Consider the following 14,942-nt stretch of genomic DNA (forward strand, 5'->3'; position numbering starts at 1 on the left):
TAAAAAGAAGAAAACACAAACACACGAAACAGCAACTCAAACAACTCTAGCACCTACGATTTAATAAGGAAAAACAATTTCAGGAGTCCTCATAGAGTTATTAAATAAAATTTAATTTTGTCAACTTGCAAATTAGTCTAGCTCAAAGAACAATTCTAACAAAATCTTGACTGGCACATTTTATTTCTTATAAAAATACACGAAAATTGAGAACCCGGTCTCAAGTTAACATTACAGCCGGCTCACTAACATAAGCCTTCCTCAGTGAGATAGCAAAAGAAGTTTATCTGGCTACAGTTACAATGGCCTCCTTGCAGACACAAAACTTCCATTACAACAACCAATTCCAGCAATTATACATTTTATTGCAACTCCAAAACACATCCCGTGACATTCAGCATCTCAAGTTGTTTTGTCATATTGAGCATTTCTTCTTGCACACTCCAAGATAGTCTTATCAGCAGTGATAAAATAAGCAGAGATTGATGCTGTTTAATGCAAAATAAAAAGAAGCAGTATGTCAAATTTTCCATGAATTGGAAGTTGGTATCTTTACCTAACTCATGGTAGTTTCTTTTGTATTATATGTTTTGGAAACAGTTTCTAGAGGGGTGTACTTGATCATGTTCCTTAAAAGAACAAACCTTGTAAAATTAATCCTACAAATTTTCAAATCCTATCATTTCAGTTTAATGTGGTTGTTAAATATCCTTGCAAACAACTGATTATTTTGAAATGCAGGATACTTTAAAGGTTATAAAACTTCTACATACTATTAAACTTGGATGAGTGGATCATACCAGCAGAGATGATGAGTGCTTGAGCAGTGTAATTGAGATTTGCCTTTGCCCATGGAATCACACGAACAGCAACTAACTGAAAACATTAAAAAGAAAGAATCAAATTGAAAGACATAAGCCATTTATTCAAATCTCCAAGTTGCACAAAGAATATAGTAATTATTGAGATCACTATAACATATCACTACCAACTATTAATTAATCAAATCTCAAAGTGAAATAAAAAGAACAGCTTCTAAGATTACCAGACTACTAAAGTAATATGGAGGACTAGAGAGACTGAAGTCGATATAATAATAGATGCAGGACCTCCAATAAAACTAAATTTGGCCTCTATCTATACAATCAACAATCTCCAATTTGGAAAACTCATTAATATTTCGATATATAAAAGGAAGAAAACTGAAAAAAAAAGAGATTTTATTATAAATTAAGAGGCCAAAACTCCATTAAAGCCTATTATCCAAATGGTTGTCAACCAACTTGGCAATGTACCATCTTCACCAAAATCTTTCTCCACTCTGTTACGCTTGCGCACAGCAAATTGGGTAATCACTCCTTGAAAAATGATCCCTTTCAAGTAAATATTTACTTCCAGCTGCATAAGATAAAGCACCCTTTTGCCTTAAAAAAACAAATTTGTTATACTTGTAAAAATCCTCCTGAGATTGGGCAGTATAAAAAAAAATCCTTTACGATACTCACAACACAGACCCTCTAGCTTTTTACAATAATAAAAAGATTAACAACATACAGTAGGGATAGCACTGGCTACAGCAGCAACAGCAGCTGCCTTGGCTCCAGCTTTAACACCTTCTGCATAAATTACAATCAAACCCAACAAAAGAAAAGGTGAATTAAATTGATCAAAAGATAGAATCATAACAAAATAAATGAAATAAAAAACCGGAAATGGAACCTTGAGTACAACGTCTAGCTTCTAAAATCCTCTGATCTTCAGCTGGAGAACAAATCCACAGAGAATTATTATTATTATTGTTATTATTATTAATACTAATCTGCTTCTTTTTGTTTTTGATTGTTTGTGCCCAGTAATCTCTAATTTCTGACGGAATTCCCATTTTGTTTTTCTCTAATTCCAAATCCTTGTTCAAAATCAATAACAAAAAGCAAGACCGAGGCTGATTTGTCCGAGGGACTTGCACAAAATAGAGAAAGAGTCGGGTCGTGATTTGATATGCAAGAATACAGAATCGGGTCGTTGTTGGTTAGGTCAGAAAAAGAAAAAAAGCCGAGGCCGCATGTTTCTTTTTCGGGTTAATTACTTACCAGAAATTTGAATAAAAACCCTCATTCTTTTCTGTATATACACGAATAAACTCTTCTTTTTCTTTTTCTTCTTTCTGGCCCCTTAAAAAAGGTTTTGACACGTGGCGTCTATCAGTTATTTATTATCGTTGCATGAGCAAACGCCGTCGTTTACATCTCAGCAACCATATAGAAACCTAAGCCTATGCCAGCGCCTGGTAGAGGGTTTTGAGATAGTTCGTTTACTGTTGCTGCAAAAATCAATAGGCATGGCGGATTCTAAGTTGAAACCGGAATCGAAATCAAAAGTTGATAGTAAATTGCGATGTTATCACTGTGCAGGTCCTCTTTCAAAGGAGATGGTACTTGAAATTCTCTTCTTTCTGTACATCAAATTAAGTTTTGAATTTGAATTGTTTGATTTATCGTTATTATTATTTTTGTTTTTGCAGGAAACCAGTGAATGGACTGTTCCACCTCTAATCAGAGATAGCTTTTCTATGGTACTCCTTTCTACACTTCTTTTATTTCCTTTTTTTTTTTTTTTTCTTAAAATCCTTTTATGAAATTAAATTTTCAATTACTTTTTTTTCTTAGATTGGTTCTGCTGTTGGTGGTACAGCGAGCGCATTTTATGGATTCAATCATGGTATTTTTATTTAATTAATTTTTTTTAAGTATTTGTTGGGTGGTGGTTGTTGTTTTTATATATAAGTTGATCTTATTAATTTCTTTTCAAGTTTATTCGCCAGCCTAATTGTTATGATCCTCTTGTATGATTTACGGGCAATTCTTGCAGTGCCTGAATATAAATGTGTATCTTAAACTTCAATCTTCCCCTTAAAAATCATTGAGTTTTGATTTTGCACTTAGTAACTCCTTTTTGTCTAATTTTGTTTAGAATTTATTGGAAATTCAACGTCACAAAAGTAAAAATATGAAAGAAGTGATGGCGGGATGATTGCCTCTGTCGTATTAGATTTTAGGTGAACTTTTGTTGAGATAACTTATAAGGATTTTCAAGGACAAAAATTAAAGTTCACGAGTTGCTTAAGGGGTAAATTAAAGTTTAAGAATATTAATAGGAAACACACCTAAGCTCAGGAATATGATGAAATGACCCTCCAATTTACTTAACTGGATCTAAATCTTTAAGATAAAACTCATTATATGCAATAATGAATTAAACTTTAATTAAGCTTTCAAGTGCTTCCTCTAATTTGTAATTTTTATAGAAGGCCTAATCATATGCATGTTGTGCTCTGTACTATCACTGAATTGGCATTTTTAACCTTTTTCTTGTGAATTATAGAGAATAAGGATATTCTTCTGGTTAGTTCTTTGCTGATATGTATGTTGGTTGATGTAGTGATGCCAGTTGTTCGAAAGTGGGTAAAAGGACCAATGTGGCTGCATTTCTTCATTGGTGTAAGTTTCCATATTCTGCTATAGGGTTTATAGCTACTCCTGAACCTCATCTGGCCTTTTTAATGCTCGTTTGGTGCTCTTATGCTTTCTTGTTGAACTAAGTATGTGCTTTTCACCAAATTGTTGAATGCACAACCTTGTAGGTAACAAGTTTCCTTGTGATTGTCTTGCATCAATTCATGAGCAGCCTTGCGTGTTGTCAAAGCTAATAATTGATCAAAGTTATAGTTTGGATTGCAATTACATTTGTTATTGTGGGACCTCAAAAACTATTGTCATTAACTCATTAACTTATGCTTGTTTACTGAAGCATTGGCAGTACTTCTGCTGTCCCATGTCCCTGATATTGAAGCTGGGCTGTGAACTCTGGTTCAGTATTGGGTCATCTTGAACCATAATGGTTCTGACCTTTGTGGTCTTCGTACGTGATATTTAACTGCAATTGAGGTTTTTTATTAATAGAAAATATAAATGTTAGAACTACAAAAAAATTTATGGTCTATAACATGTTTCTATAAAAATATTATTTTCCTTCTTTTCTCTAATCTTTTTCAACAATCTAGAAATCATTCTAGACTACCTACTTAACTAACTAATAGTATCCAAGTATGGTATTTAGAAAAGTTGTACATCTTCAACTAAAGAAGCCACATATTATGTGAACCAAAAGTCAATGAACATACTTTGTCCTACATCTTTTCTTCTTGAAATTTTGTTTCACTAACTACAGTATTTGTGCATATGCAGGCACCACCTGTAATTGTATTCTCTTCAGCCTGTGCAGGTTTAGTAGGTCAGTAGTACTCTCAATAAGTTTCCCTACGGCTCAAGATTTACGATTACGCGGTCATTTATGTGCATTTGTTTGAAGTGGCTTTCAAAAGGCACAGATAGCTAGATGGTCATTGTAGCTAATAGCTAAGCAATATGAGTTGGCAGAGAATAAGCAAGATGTGTAAGTCACTGGATTGGGAGAGGTTGGGGGGGGAAGAGAGGGTTTCGAGGGGAATAGTTTAGCAAGTTGGGTGCACAAGGGAGCTAAGGCTGGGTGAGCGAGTGTGGACTGCCACAGAGGGAAGGGGTTCTACTTCATATATACTAACATCAATATAAATCTTTAGTCTTATAGTGCAGAGTGCAGACTTGTATTTTAGGTGCCCATTGAAAATTCTAACAGCAGTATCTCCTGAAAATCTGCAGGTGGTGCAATTCCTGCGGTAGCTCAACTTGCTTCATCTTCTTACCATGCTGCAGTTTCGTCTCCTTCACTACCTCCTTCAAAGGATCAAAAGATGCACAGCTCTAGAAGTTCCTCTACTTTGTAGAAGCACAGCTCCATGTGCGCAAGTGCAATGGTACAGATGAATAGAGAGAGAGAGAGAGAGAGAGGTGGTCCGGTATATGTTTTATAATGTTTATCAGTCGCCATTGTCATTGATATTTATCTCACTTTTTTTAGGGATTTAGTATTTAACGGTTTTGTAAATGTTAATATTTCAAATTTCAAGCTATGATCCATGTAAATTGCAATTAATTTCTTTTGATACTTGAGAAAATTTTGAAGGGAAGAAGCCAACCGTGTTTGAAATATTTTACTTCATGACTTAGCCAAGCCTTCTTCAGCTTCGGCCATTAACATTTTTGTGTTAATCATTTATTTAGAATCTTTTGCAGAATATGGTCATAATCACTATGAATTCATCATCTTCAGATGATGATTTGATGGGGAAAAAAGAAAAAGAGATTGTAATAACCTTTATACCTCTATTTCGATTCAACAAATATAAACTAACTAATAGGCAAAAAGTACGGATAGCTCCCTAAATATTTTAGCGAATCTCTGTTAAACCCTTACACTTTAAGTTTCAATAATTGAACCCTTAAATTAACTAAAATAGAGCAATTAGTCCCCTGTTCCTAAATCCATTTAAAACACTAGTAGATGTTAAAAACTTTGGTAATTAATTGAAGTGGGTTCCAAAAGTTAATATTACCATTGTGAAATCAATGATATTATCTATTTTCACTTTGTTTTCCATCTTCTTCCTTATTTCTATATTTTGAAACCTTAAATTGAGAGTACTGGAATAATCAAAAGTGAGATGGCATTATCAATATCTGCCACAAGCTCTACAATAGCAGAGGAAGGGCTCGATTTAGAGACGAAGAAGATCTCCCAAGAGCTCCAAGTTGCTTTTGTAATGAAACATGTAACATGTGGACAGCATGGAAGGAGTCACATCCTGGGCGTAGGTTCTTTGGATGTAGCAAGTATGATAAAAGACACCGGGTAAGCAAGAATGTCTTTTTAGTTGTTGATTAATTATTTGAAGGAGTTATTAAATTTTTGGGTAAAAACTGTAGGGTGTAGGTTGTGAATTTTTTCTTTGGATCGATCTTCCTATGTGCGAGAGAGCAAAGGCTGTCATCAATGATCTAAACCAAGAAAAGAAGGCGTTATGGAAGGAAAATTGCCAGATGATGAATATTGGAAAAAAAAAATGCACAAAATTTCAGCTGAGTTTACTGAGTTAAAGGAAAAAGTTAAGAGGATTGGGCTAGAGAAGAAGAAACTGGAAGAAGAATGTAAAGCTATATTGAAGAAAAAGAAACTGTACAAAATTGGGTGTGTCCTGTCATGGGTAGTGTTAGTCATGTTAGTGATGTTGGGTAATATATGAATGAGATTAGGATTGTTAATGTAGTGTTTGGTCTGATGACTAATTATGTTTGAAATGGGATTTTTTGATGACAGAAATGTAGTCATCTTTAGTTGCTTTCATCACAAGAGGAAATTATCAATAATAAAAGGAAATGTGCACTAAATAATGGAATTCCAGAAACATAAATATGACAAAAGGCAAACAAATATCACTGAAGCAACCTGTTTTGCCACAAAATAACCCAATAAACTGTTTCAACAAAATTAAATGGACAAATGAAGTTCCTAAAGAAGTTGATAATATACTGAGTTCAAGTTTTCTAGGAACTTGATTGCTCACAAAATATCTGCAATATCCCAAAAACATGTTTAAGTTCACAAATAACTTAGCTTGTCTCATCTAATTCTAAGAAATATATCAGTATCAATTTGCTGTAAAGCCAGAACTGCTACAAGCTGTAGAATCATATCGCTTATGAATTAGTCTTCCAATCATGTGTTGCATCTAATTGTCTTGTAGTACATGCTGGTTGTCCTTGCCATTGTAAGTCAGATGGTAATGTATATCCTAAATCTCCTGACCCCTGACCTTCATGTGAAAATATAATCTTCTTGATATTAGCTGAATCTATTGAACTAGATGGTCTTCTGATTTGAAGTTTGCTTCTTTCTGCCATTGCATATCTAAATGACCATTGATTTGCATGGTACTGGTTGTTTGTAGTACCTTGATCAATTACAACCTCAGAATTCAATGACCCCTATTACATTTAAAACTAAAAACATCAAACTCAACCAAAAACTCAACAATCACAAAACAAACACGAGCACAGAAAAACACATATACTCATATGAAAAACTGTTCTCCCAGTATCCTCATCAATGCGTACACCCATTCCACCTATGCCACCTCCGCTCCTCCTTCCAAACTTGCCCCTTAAATATCTAGGGACTTTGGTTCTTATATTATTCTGTTGGAGTAATATAATAACAACAGAAATGTCTTTTTAAATTGGCCACAGTAAGTGTGAATAATGTAAAGCTATAAATAATAATACCTCATCCCTTGCCCCTTGACAAGATTTAGTGGCCCGTTTCTTTCCTTTATTATTTATTATGGTATGCTGGTTAGTAGTAGGTTCCTATGCATTAAACAAACTGTCATTAATTGCCATTATTTATTTTGTCAATTCAACTCGGATATGCACAGTCTATAGTTATACCTGATGTCCTGATTGAGATTGAGAAGCTTATGTTTCGTCATGCTCAGTTGCATTTGCAGGTTTATTATCTTGATTCTTGCAGCTTCTTTTATTATGCCTAATGGATTTGCATTAACTACAAGTCACAGTTGCACCCTTTCTAGATGGTATCGAGATTCGGGACAGTGTTACCTTGATTCATGCAACATGTAGAGCTTCTTTTAGACGGAGTTAGGGACAAGGGGCTAATTGCTCTGTTTTAGTTAGTTCAAGGGTTCATTTATTGAAACTTGAAATATAAGGGTTTAATTGAGATTCGCTAAAAAATTCAAGGAGCTGTCTATACCTTTTACCTTTATAATATATATATAAAATAGGCTAAATTTTTGATTTGGTAACATTTTATAAAGCATATATTCTTCTATTGAAACTCTATACACCCTGTGGTTTATATAATAAAATAAAATAATAATATTTATAAATTAATAAAATAAAATAATAATATTAAATATATTTTAATATTAAATATTAATTAAAATAAAGTGATATTATTAATTATTTTATTAAAATAATAGCTAAATATAATTAAAAAATTAGTGATTATAAACCATAAAATTATTGATAATAACAAATTATTGCTAGTTTAAAAAATATTTTCAACCTCTTATTGCAGCTCAAGTAAATTGTTTTATTTAATATATTTTTGAACTAAAACTATAAAATGAATATTTTGTTCAAATACTTTGTTTTCTTAAAAAAAAAAAAAAAAAGGAAATTGTCCCTGATATAACGACAAACTGGCAGGTTCTCGTTTATATGTCAGAAAAGAAATAAACGTTTTATTTCAACGGTGTCGTTTTCAGTGGACGCCCAAGGCAGTCAATTCTGGTTTCACCGGCGATCTCTTGTTGGATATTTTAATAATAAAAAGACGTGAAAATATAAAGCAAGCTTTCAAGAATCAGAATTTGAACACAGAAATCCTAACTTGTTTCTTTGTCTGTGATATATATATATATATATATATATATATATAATGCCCAAAATGAAATTCCATATACTTTGCTTCTCTCTTTTGATGAGCACTTTCTCTCTGATTTGTGTCACCAAATCATCATCTTCTTCGGTTTCTCTCCTTGGAATTCCCCCTCAAGGTAATCATTACATTGATATATATGGATTTTGAGCTATCTTGAGTTTATAATGATATAATTGTCATTGCTAAACGATACCCAGATGAGGATTACTTCAAACCGGAGTTTATAAAGTGCAAGAATGGATCCAAGAAGTTCACTAGAGCTCAACTCAATGATGATTTTTGCGACTGCCCTGATGGCACTGATGAGCCTGGTCTTTTCTCTCTGCCCTTCTCTTTATTCTTTTTTCTTCTTGTTTTCATGATTTTTCAATGATGGGCTTTCCTTTTAACTTGTATATGTTGATTATATTTATCAATTTATGTGCTTGTTTCAAAATGTGGAAACTTTTCATAATAGGAAGCTTTTTAGTTAAAATGTAGACCCTTGAATATTTTTTGTTTATATAGAATCAGTTTAACCTTTTTCTGCATTTGGTAAAATAACGAATTTAAGCTACTCAACAGGAGAAATGTTATATGATGTTTGTTTGTTACGTCTTCTGTAGGAGTTTTGATGCTTGGTCATCATTTTGTGTTTAATACTGTTGTCTAGTACATCAAAAGTAATTTGCAGTCTGTTTAGAAGTTGAGGGTTATGCATCATATTTTTGGCTTCTGTTCAAGTCTTTGCCAATGTTTATAATTTCAATATTGGGTGCAGGAACGTCAGCATGTCCACAAGGAAAATTTTATTGTCACAATGTCGGGCATCTTCCTATTTCATTACCTTCTTCAAGAGTTAATGATGGCATCTGTGGTATGATTGTTTACATATAACTCTGAATTTGTTTTCATTTTGTGACTAAACTTGGTTGTGTTTTTTTATTTGATGTTCAAACTTTTGCTCTTCTTTCTAAGTGCATCTCACGGGAGAATATTGAAACTTCTACTTGGTTACCTTTCACCTTGAATATAGGCAGACACGGTTTAAGTCAATGGCAAAGTGTGATTGCCAAGAACTTAAACTGACTAGAATCTAATCTTAGACAATGCCACTGCATTTAAGAATGTTTTCCATAGTTATCTGAGTCACATGGAAAGGCTCTTTTTCCTGTTCAATTATCGTAAGAAGATTAAGGTGTTATTGAAATTGAAGGCAGATGAGAAGGTGAAGCGCTAGATGCTTTGTTGTTTTTCAACAATTGGCATAATACAAATAATTGAAGCTCTTCTGATACATTAATATTTTCAGTGATTAATGTTCTCTCTGGAGATATTTTTCTCATCTATACATTTGAATGTGTAATATTTACATATTTTATCCCTGTCCTATCTTTCTCTTGTTCACAACTTTAAAAATGAATAATACTGTAGCTGACCTACCCAAAATATATCCAGAAGGTTTTTACTCACGAATTACTTAAAATCAGAAGCATATCCCTGTATTTCTGTTCCCTATTTTTTTCTCCTTGATAAGTAAGGCTCATTTATGTTGCATCTACTTAACAATGTAAGGTTTCCTAGTTTTTTATTTTTTATTTTTTTTATATTTTAGCATTGCTGTATGTGTGCTGAATATCTAATGAATTTAATTCATAGTTCTTAAATAGTTGTATGATTAGTTCATTCTAAGTATCTTTATATCCCTCTGTGGAATTCATGTTTGAGCATCTTTCTGAATTATTTGCCGATTTATATGAAGACATATCTATTTCAGTTACTTTTATTGATCATTCTGTAATGTGAAAGCAGATTGCTGTGATGGGAATGATGAATATGATGGTAAAGTGAAGTGTCGAAATACATGCTGGGAGGCTGGAAAAGTAGCCAGGGACAAATTGCAGAAAAAGATTGACATGTATAAAGAAGGTGCTACCTTACGGAAAAAGGAAATTGAACAAGCAAAACAAGCAATAGCCAATGATGAAAAGGAATTGTTGAAGCTGAAAAATGAAAAGAAAACTCTTAAAATACTTGTTAAACAGCTCAAGGGTATTGCTTTGACATCCTAGTTTTTTGTTTTCTTATGTCTGAAGTTGAATTACCTTGAACTTCAACATATCACTTACATTATTATGACTGTCACTCTAGAGTAGCGTCAATTAAACACCTTGGACTTAACAAATCATTTACATTATTGTGACTGTCATTCTAGTCCTTTCTTACATTCCGGGTTAAATTATCTAGGACTTCGGCATCCAAGTTCTTTCTTATACTATTTGAGTTTGAATCCATTATCTTTCTCCTAAAGAAGGGAGGTTCTGTTAAAAATGCTTGCTAAGGATTTTGGCCTTGAAACTGATATTTCTTACCTATCTTATGTCAATTATTTGACCTGTTACATAGCGCATAAGGAGCAAATTGAGAAGGCAGAGGAAAAAGAACGCCTAGAGAAAGATAAAGAAGAGAAGACCAAAAAAGTTTCAGCTGATAAAGATGAGGCTGGAGATAAATCTGATAATGACCAAAAAGGAAGCTTCAGCTCTAGCAATGATAACATCAGGCTATCAAATGAATCGACACTAGATAAGGTTGGTGTATGTAGAGTTCATACTCTTAGTTAGTATATATATGCTAGCAATTGGGAAAAGCTAAACCAACCACATTGGTGTAATAAGATTGAATCCACCTTCACAACCCTGCAACTTCCTAGAGCACCTTAATTTGTAGAAGCAACTGTGGGATATTCTTGGTCTACTTTTAACAGCATAGGCTTGGTGTGCTCACAATGAGCATGTTTATGAGACTATTATGCCTGTGTTTTTCTTATAATTTTTCATTTAGTTTTGTCAACCAACCTGTTTTGGAGTTGATCACAAGATTCTTAATTAACATAGACAAATGAACAAAACTAAGCTTTCTTAACAAGTTCTGAGGTTTCTGTGAATGGTCATTTGCAGCCGAATCCTTCTAGTGTTGCTTCCCGATTCCTTTCTTCCGGCCTACCCCGCTCTCTTAAGGCTTCAAACCGTTCTAAATATTTAATCAACTTTAGTTTCTTTATTATAGAGGGGAAACAAATAGTTGAATAATTTAAACATAAATGAGGAAAAAAATGAAAAATCAGAACCATCATTCTTTGGCATGAAAGAGAATATTATCAATATCCTATAAGTAGCCAATCTTGATCCAATACAAGTTATCAACATTCTTAAAATCTGTGTAGAAGATTCACCAGAAACCATGGTGTTTGATGAATTTGTGCACTGTCACACTATCATCAGATATGATTTGTACTTTCTTCTTCTTCTTTTCCCAAATGATTGGAGGATTTAAAAGATATGACTCTGACCAACCATTAGAATAACTCTCGCATGAGTTAGGCTTTCATTGGATCCCATAGGAGAGTTAGCTCCAAATTTAGCAGGAAAAGGAACAAAGCATAAGCAAGCCATTCATAATCACAGGATTAGAAGTTGTTAAATCCTGTTCCATTTAGTTGTATTTATAAACAGCTGTATTTTAAAGGTATATTATGTCATTGTAATTTCTTTATCTACAGTAAATTAGATGTACCCACTGTTAGCAGATAACTAAATGTGGAGTTTTGACTTGCTCTAAACAGTTTTTGTTTTTGGTTTCAGCAGGAGAAGGATGAATACGAAAATATGGAGAGCTTATCAAATGATGCATCTGAAAGTACTGAGGGGTTGTCTAGAGAAGAGCTAGGTCGGCTTGTTGCTTCCCGCTGGACAGGAGGAAAAGCTGGAAGCGAGGCAGATGGTTTTGGTTCTAATAATAACCGTGGAGGCAGCACTGAGACTTCAGAGAGCACTAATTATGAAGTTTACGATAACAATAATGACAAGAAATCATCTATAGGAAATGATCTCGACAGTTCCAAATCCAAGTACAAGTCTCATTTAGAAGAACAAAAAGATTTATCTGGTTGGCATAATTTAATCATTCATTCCCTCTGCAATCTTATTTTGGCTCTGTTTGGTACTTTGAGTTCTCATTGTTTTTCTCTTTCTTGATGTTTTCAGGGAAAAATACTTTGGGTAGCTCATCATGGTTGGAAAAGATAAAAGATACTGTTCGAAACATTTTGGACTTGGTTAATGTTTCTCCACCTCCTGTAGATAAATTAGGTAAGACTAATTCCTATTTGTATATATACTAGCTCTTGAATATGATAAGTGCATGAAAATGCATTTTCTTGCATTGTTGCTTTGTAGATGCAGATCATATTAGGAAGGAGTATGATGATGCCACTACAAGACTGTCTGATGTTGAGGCAAAGATATCAACTTTGACAGAAAAGTTAAAACATGACTTTGGTAATTCTGAACAAGAGTGACATTGAGTTCACACTTTTTCTTTTAGCAGCAGGTAATTGATAATTTTTTTATCTTGCTCAAATCTATCTGTTAAATTCCAGGTACAGAGAAGGAATTCTATAGATTGTATGATCAATGCTTTGAAACCAAGCAGGACAAGTAATAATACCTCCTCTTCCCAACTGCGTCCCTCCATTTCTTTCCTGTGATTTAGATGGTTATTTTTTCATAACATAATAGGATTAAGAAACATAACTTTCTCAGTCATTTCACTTCCGACTTTGTTATTCTTCATTCAGGTATGTGTATAAAGTTTGCCCATTTAAAGAAGCAACCCAGGAGGAGGGCTACCATAAAACCCAACTAGGGTATGAGTAAATGGCATTTGTGGTGCTTTGTAATCGATACAAGTTGCTACATTGTTATTCCATTTTTTCATCTTTTTGAACACTTAGAAGTAGCAGTTCATTAATGGAATAATTGGAAGCCTATTGAATATAGGATCTACATAGTGTCATTACGGATATTTGAACTTTGAACAATGAAAATATCAGCACTAACAAATGAGATGTTGGTATCAATTTGAAAACACTTAAACAATAAATTGATTTGTTTGTAGCTTATGTTGATGATTCAATTTCAAAATTAGTTATTTGCTTGTATTGATTTTGATGTTCTAGTTCTGAAACCCTTTCTGCTCTCCTGTATGTAGGGAGTGGGAGAAATTTGAGAACTCATACCGCATCATGTTGTTTTCAAATGGACAGGGATGCTGGAATGGACCTGAGAGAAGCTTAAAGGTAATTAAGATCTTTAGATTTTCTGGCAGTCTTCATGTAAATGGTCCTATAAGGATGCAGATGATGTGCGAAATATTTTAACAATTTTTGGGTCATTTAGATATTCTGTTCCTGGGGTCCACCCCTTAGTATTTGTTATGGTCAGAACTCAAAGTACTCCAGTTTGACATGTGAAAAACGTGGTAATGCAGGGAGCATCTGTTAGGATTTAGGACTGTGTATTCTCAAAAGAAATTCAGAAAGTAGTTATTGAGTTCCTTTTGAATATTTTGATTAGTTAGGGTGTTTTTCGTAATACCACTTTCATTTTATTTACTAAACGAGAAACTTTATTTCTTCATCTTGTTTGAATGTGTGATGGTCATGTCTTTGATCATTTAGTGGTTGAACTGACCGACATAGTGGTTTCATATTTTAATGGGAACTGAACTATTTGCAAATGTCTTTTTAAGATATTAATATTATTTTGATATTATCCAATGAGCTCTTGAACTTTAACAGGTCAAGCTTAGGTGTGGACTGAAAACAGAGCTAACTGACGTTGATGAGCCCAGCCGCTGCGAGTATACAATCTCTTTCTTTCTCCCTTCCCTTGTATCCTTCAGTACATAAGTACACACATGAATAAACTTTGATTCTCGCTACTTTCTTGTTCTTGGCACTGGCAGATATGCAGCTTTGATGACGACACCTGTCCTTTGTCTAGAAGGAAAACTTGAGGTACCTATAACTCAATCTGCAACAAATACTACACTTTAGTTATCTTTTTCAAAAAAAAAAAAGGTAAAGAAGAAAATTCTTACAGACATGGAATTTTTATATCTGACAGGAATTCAAACATAAACTTCAAGCTATGGACAAAGAAGAACAACCAGATAGCCATGATGAATTGTAGGATGCTCATAACCAGTAGCATATGCTCCAGGGTCTTTGACTGCATTCTCTTTAGTTCGTTGCATGAAACAGCTGCACATCTTATTCTTGAAGATTTGATCAAAATGTTGCAGCAGACTGCTCAAAATCATCTACACAAGTCCCTCATCAAGCCTCCAAATTGAGCTTATTGCTACATGTGGCCAAGAAACTAGTTAGAGATTTTTATGGAGGGATCATACATGTAGTGTAACTGAATGCCATTAATCATTTTAGAGCGGCTTTAGAATTCTCCAGAGGCATGTAATAGTACCAGAGAGTTGTGGCTCAATGAGATGAAAATCATCTTTTTTGGACCAACAGGCTTTACTAGCGTAGCATGTAAATCAAATGCAACAAATTTTGGAAAAGCTGTGCTCATGTCAAATTTTGCATATGCACAGATCATTTGCTAGCAAACCTAAAATTAAATTAGAATTTGTTGATGTGAGTCCCGCATGCCACTAAATGGAAACTCTTTACCCTGCTTGATTTGCACGCATTAAAGGAT

The 14,942-nt window shown here is 33.7% G+C and overlaps 3 protein-coding genes and 1 long non-coding RNA gene across 7 annotated transcripts; 3 read left to right on the forward strand and 1 right to left on the reverse strand.

Annotated features, from left to right (window-relative positions):
- Nucleotides 1–153: 153 nt before the first annotated feature.
- Nucleotides 154–2,110, reverse strand: LOC8276530 (early nodulin-93). Of its 2 annotated transcripts, XM_048369814.1 has the most exons (5): nucleotides 1,720–2,110; nucleotides 1,555–1,616; nucleotides 1,296–1,398; nucleotides 801–876; nucleotides 428–488 (listed from the first exon to the last, which is right to left on the reverse strand). In XM_048369814.1, exons 1-5 carry the CDS (start codon nucleotides 1,880–1,882, stop codon nucleotides 458–460), a joined length of 435 nt encoding a protein of 144 aa, XP_048225771.1. In that variant the 5' UTR covers nucleotides 1,883–2,110; the 3' UTR covers nucleotides 428–457. The 2 variants fall into 2 exon arrangements, with proteins under 2 accessions (XP_002525450.1, XP_048225771.1); XM_002525404.4 differs by lacking the exon at nucleotides 1,296–1,398 and having other exon boundaries at nucleotides 154–488; nucleotides 1,720–2,097.
- A 131-nt stretch (nucleotides 2,111–2,241) lies between these two features.
- On the forward strand, nucleotides 2,242–5,087 carry LOC8276531. Its single transcript, XM_002525405.4, has 6 exons — nucleotides 2,242–2,431; nucleotides 2,522–2,572; nucleotides 2,667–2,718; nucleotides 3,439–3,497; nucleotides 4,245–4,290; nucleotides 4,698–5,087. The coding sequence occupies exons 1-6, from the start codon at nucleotides 2,339–2,341 to the stop codon at nucleotides 4,820–4,822; spliced, it is 426 nt and encodes a 141-aa protein (XP_002525451.1). The 5' UTR covers nucleotides 2,242–2,338; the 3' UTR covers nucleotides 4,823–5,087.
- Nucleotides 5,088–5,455: 368 nt separating this feature from the next.
- Nucleotides 5,456–6,212, forward strand: LOC125368634. The gene is made up of 2 exons (XR_007214329.1): nucleotides 5,456–5,787; nucleotides 5,862–6,212. It is a non-coding gene; the product is annotated as an uncharacterized LOC125368634 (long non-coding RNA).
- Nucleotides 6,213–8,069: 1,857 nt separating this feature from the next.
- LOC8276534 (glucosidase 2 subunit beta) lies at nucleotides 8,070–14,877 on the forward strand. Of its 3 annotated transcripts, none has more exons than XM_015723197.3 (14): nucleotides 8,070–8,515; nucleotides 8,598–8,711; nucleotides 9,161–9,256; nucleotides 10,192–10,431; nucleotides 10,786–10,970; nucleotides 12,024–12,327; nucleotides 12,426–12,530; nucleotides 12,624–12,719; nucleotides 12,821–12,878; nucleotides 13,019–13,087; nucleotides 13,432–13,519; nucleotides 14,021–14,082; nucleotides 14,188–14,239; nucleotides 14,349–14,877. In XM_015723197.3, the coding sequence occupies exons 1-14, from the start codon at nucleotides 8,398–8,400 to the stop codon at nucleotides 14,412–14,414; spliced, it is 1,653 nt and encodes a 550-aa protein (XP_015578683.1). In that variant the 5' UTR covers nucleotides 8,070–8,397; the 3' UTR covers nucleotides 14,415–14,877. The 3 variants fall into 3 exon arrangements, with proteins under 3 accessions (XP_015578683.1, XP_015578682.1, XP_015578681.1); XM_015723196.3 differs by having other exon boundaries at nucleotides 8,071–8,515; nucleotides 12,027–12,327; nucleotides 12,618–12,719; XM_015723195.3 differs by having other exon boundaries at nucleotides 8,072–8,515; nucleotides 12,618–12,719.
- The last annotated feature ends 65 nt before the right edge of the window (nucleotides 14,878–14,942 follow it).

This window comes from Ricinus communis, chromosome 10, assembly GCF_019578655.1.
Source record: "Ricinus communis isolate WT05 ecotype wild-type chromosome 10, ASM1957865v1, whole genome shotgun sequence".
Classification (NCBI taxonomy): Eukaryota; Viridiplantae; Streptophyta; class Magnoliopsida; order Malpighiales; family Euphorbiaceae; genus Ricinus; species Ricinus communis.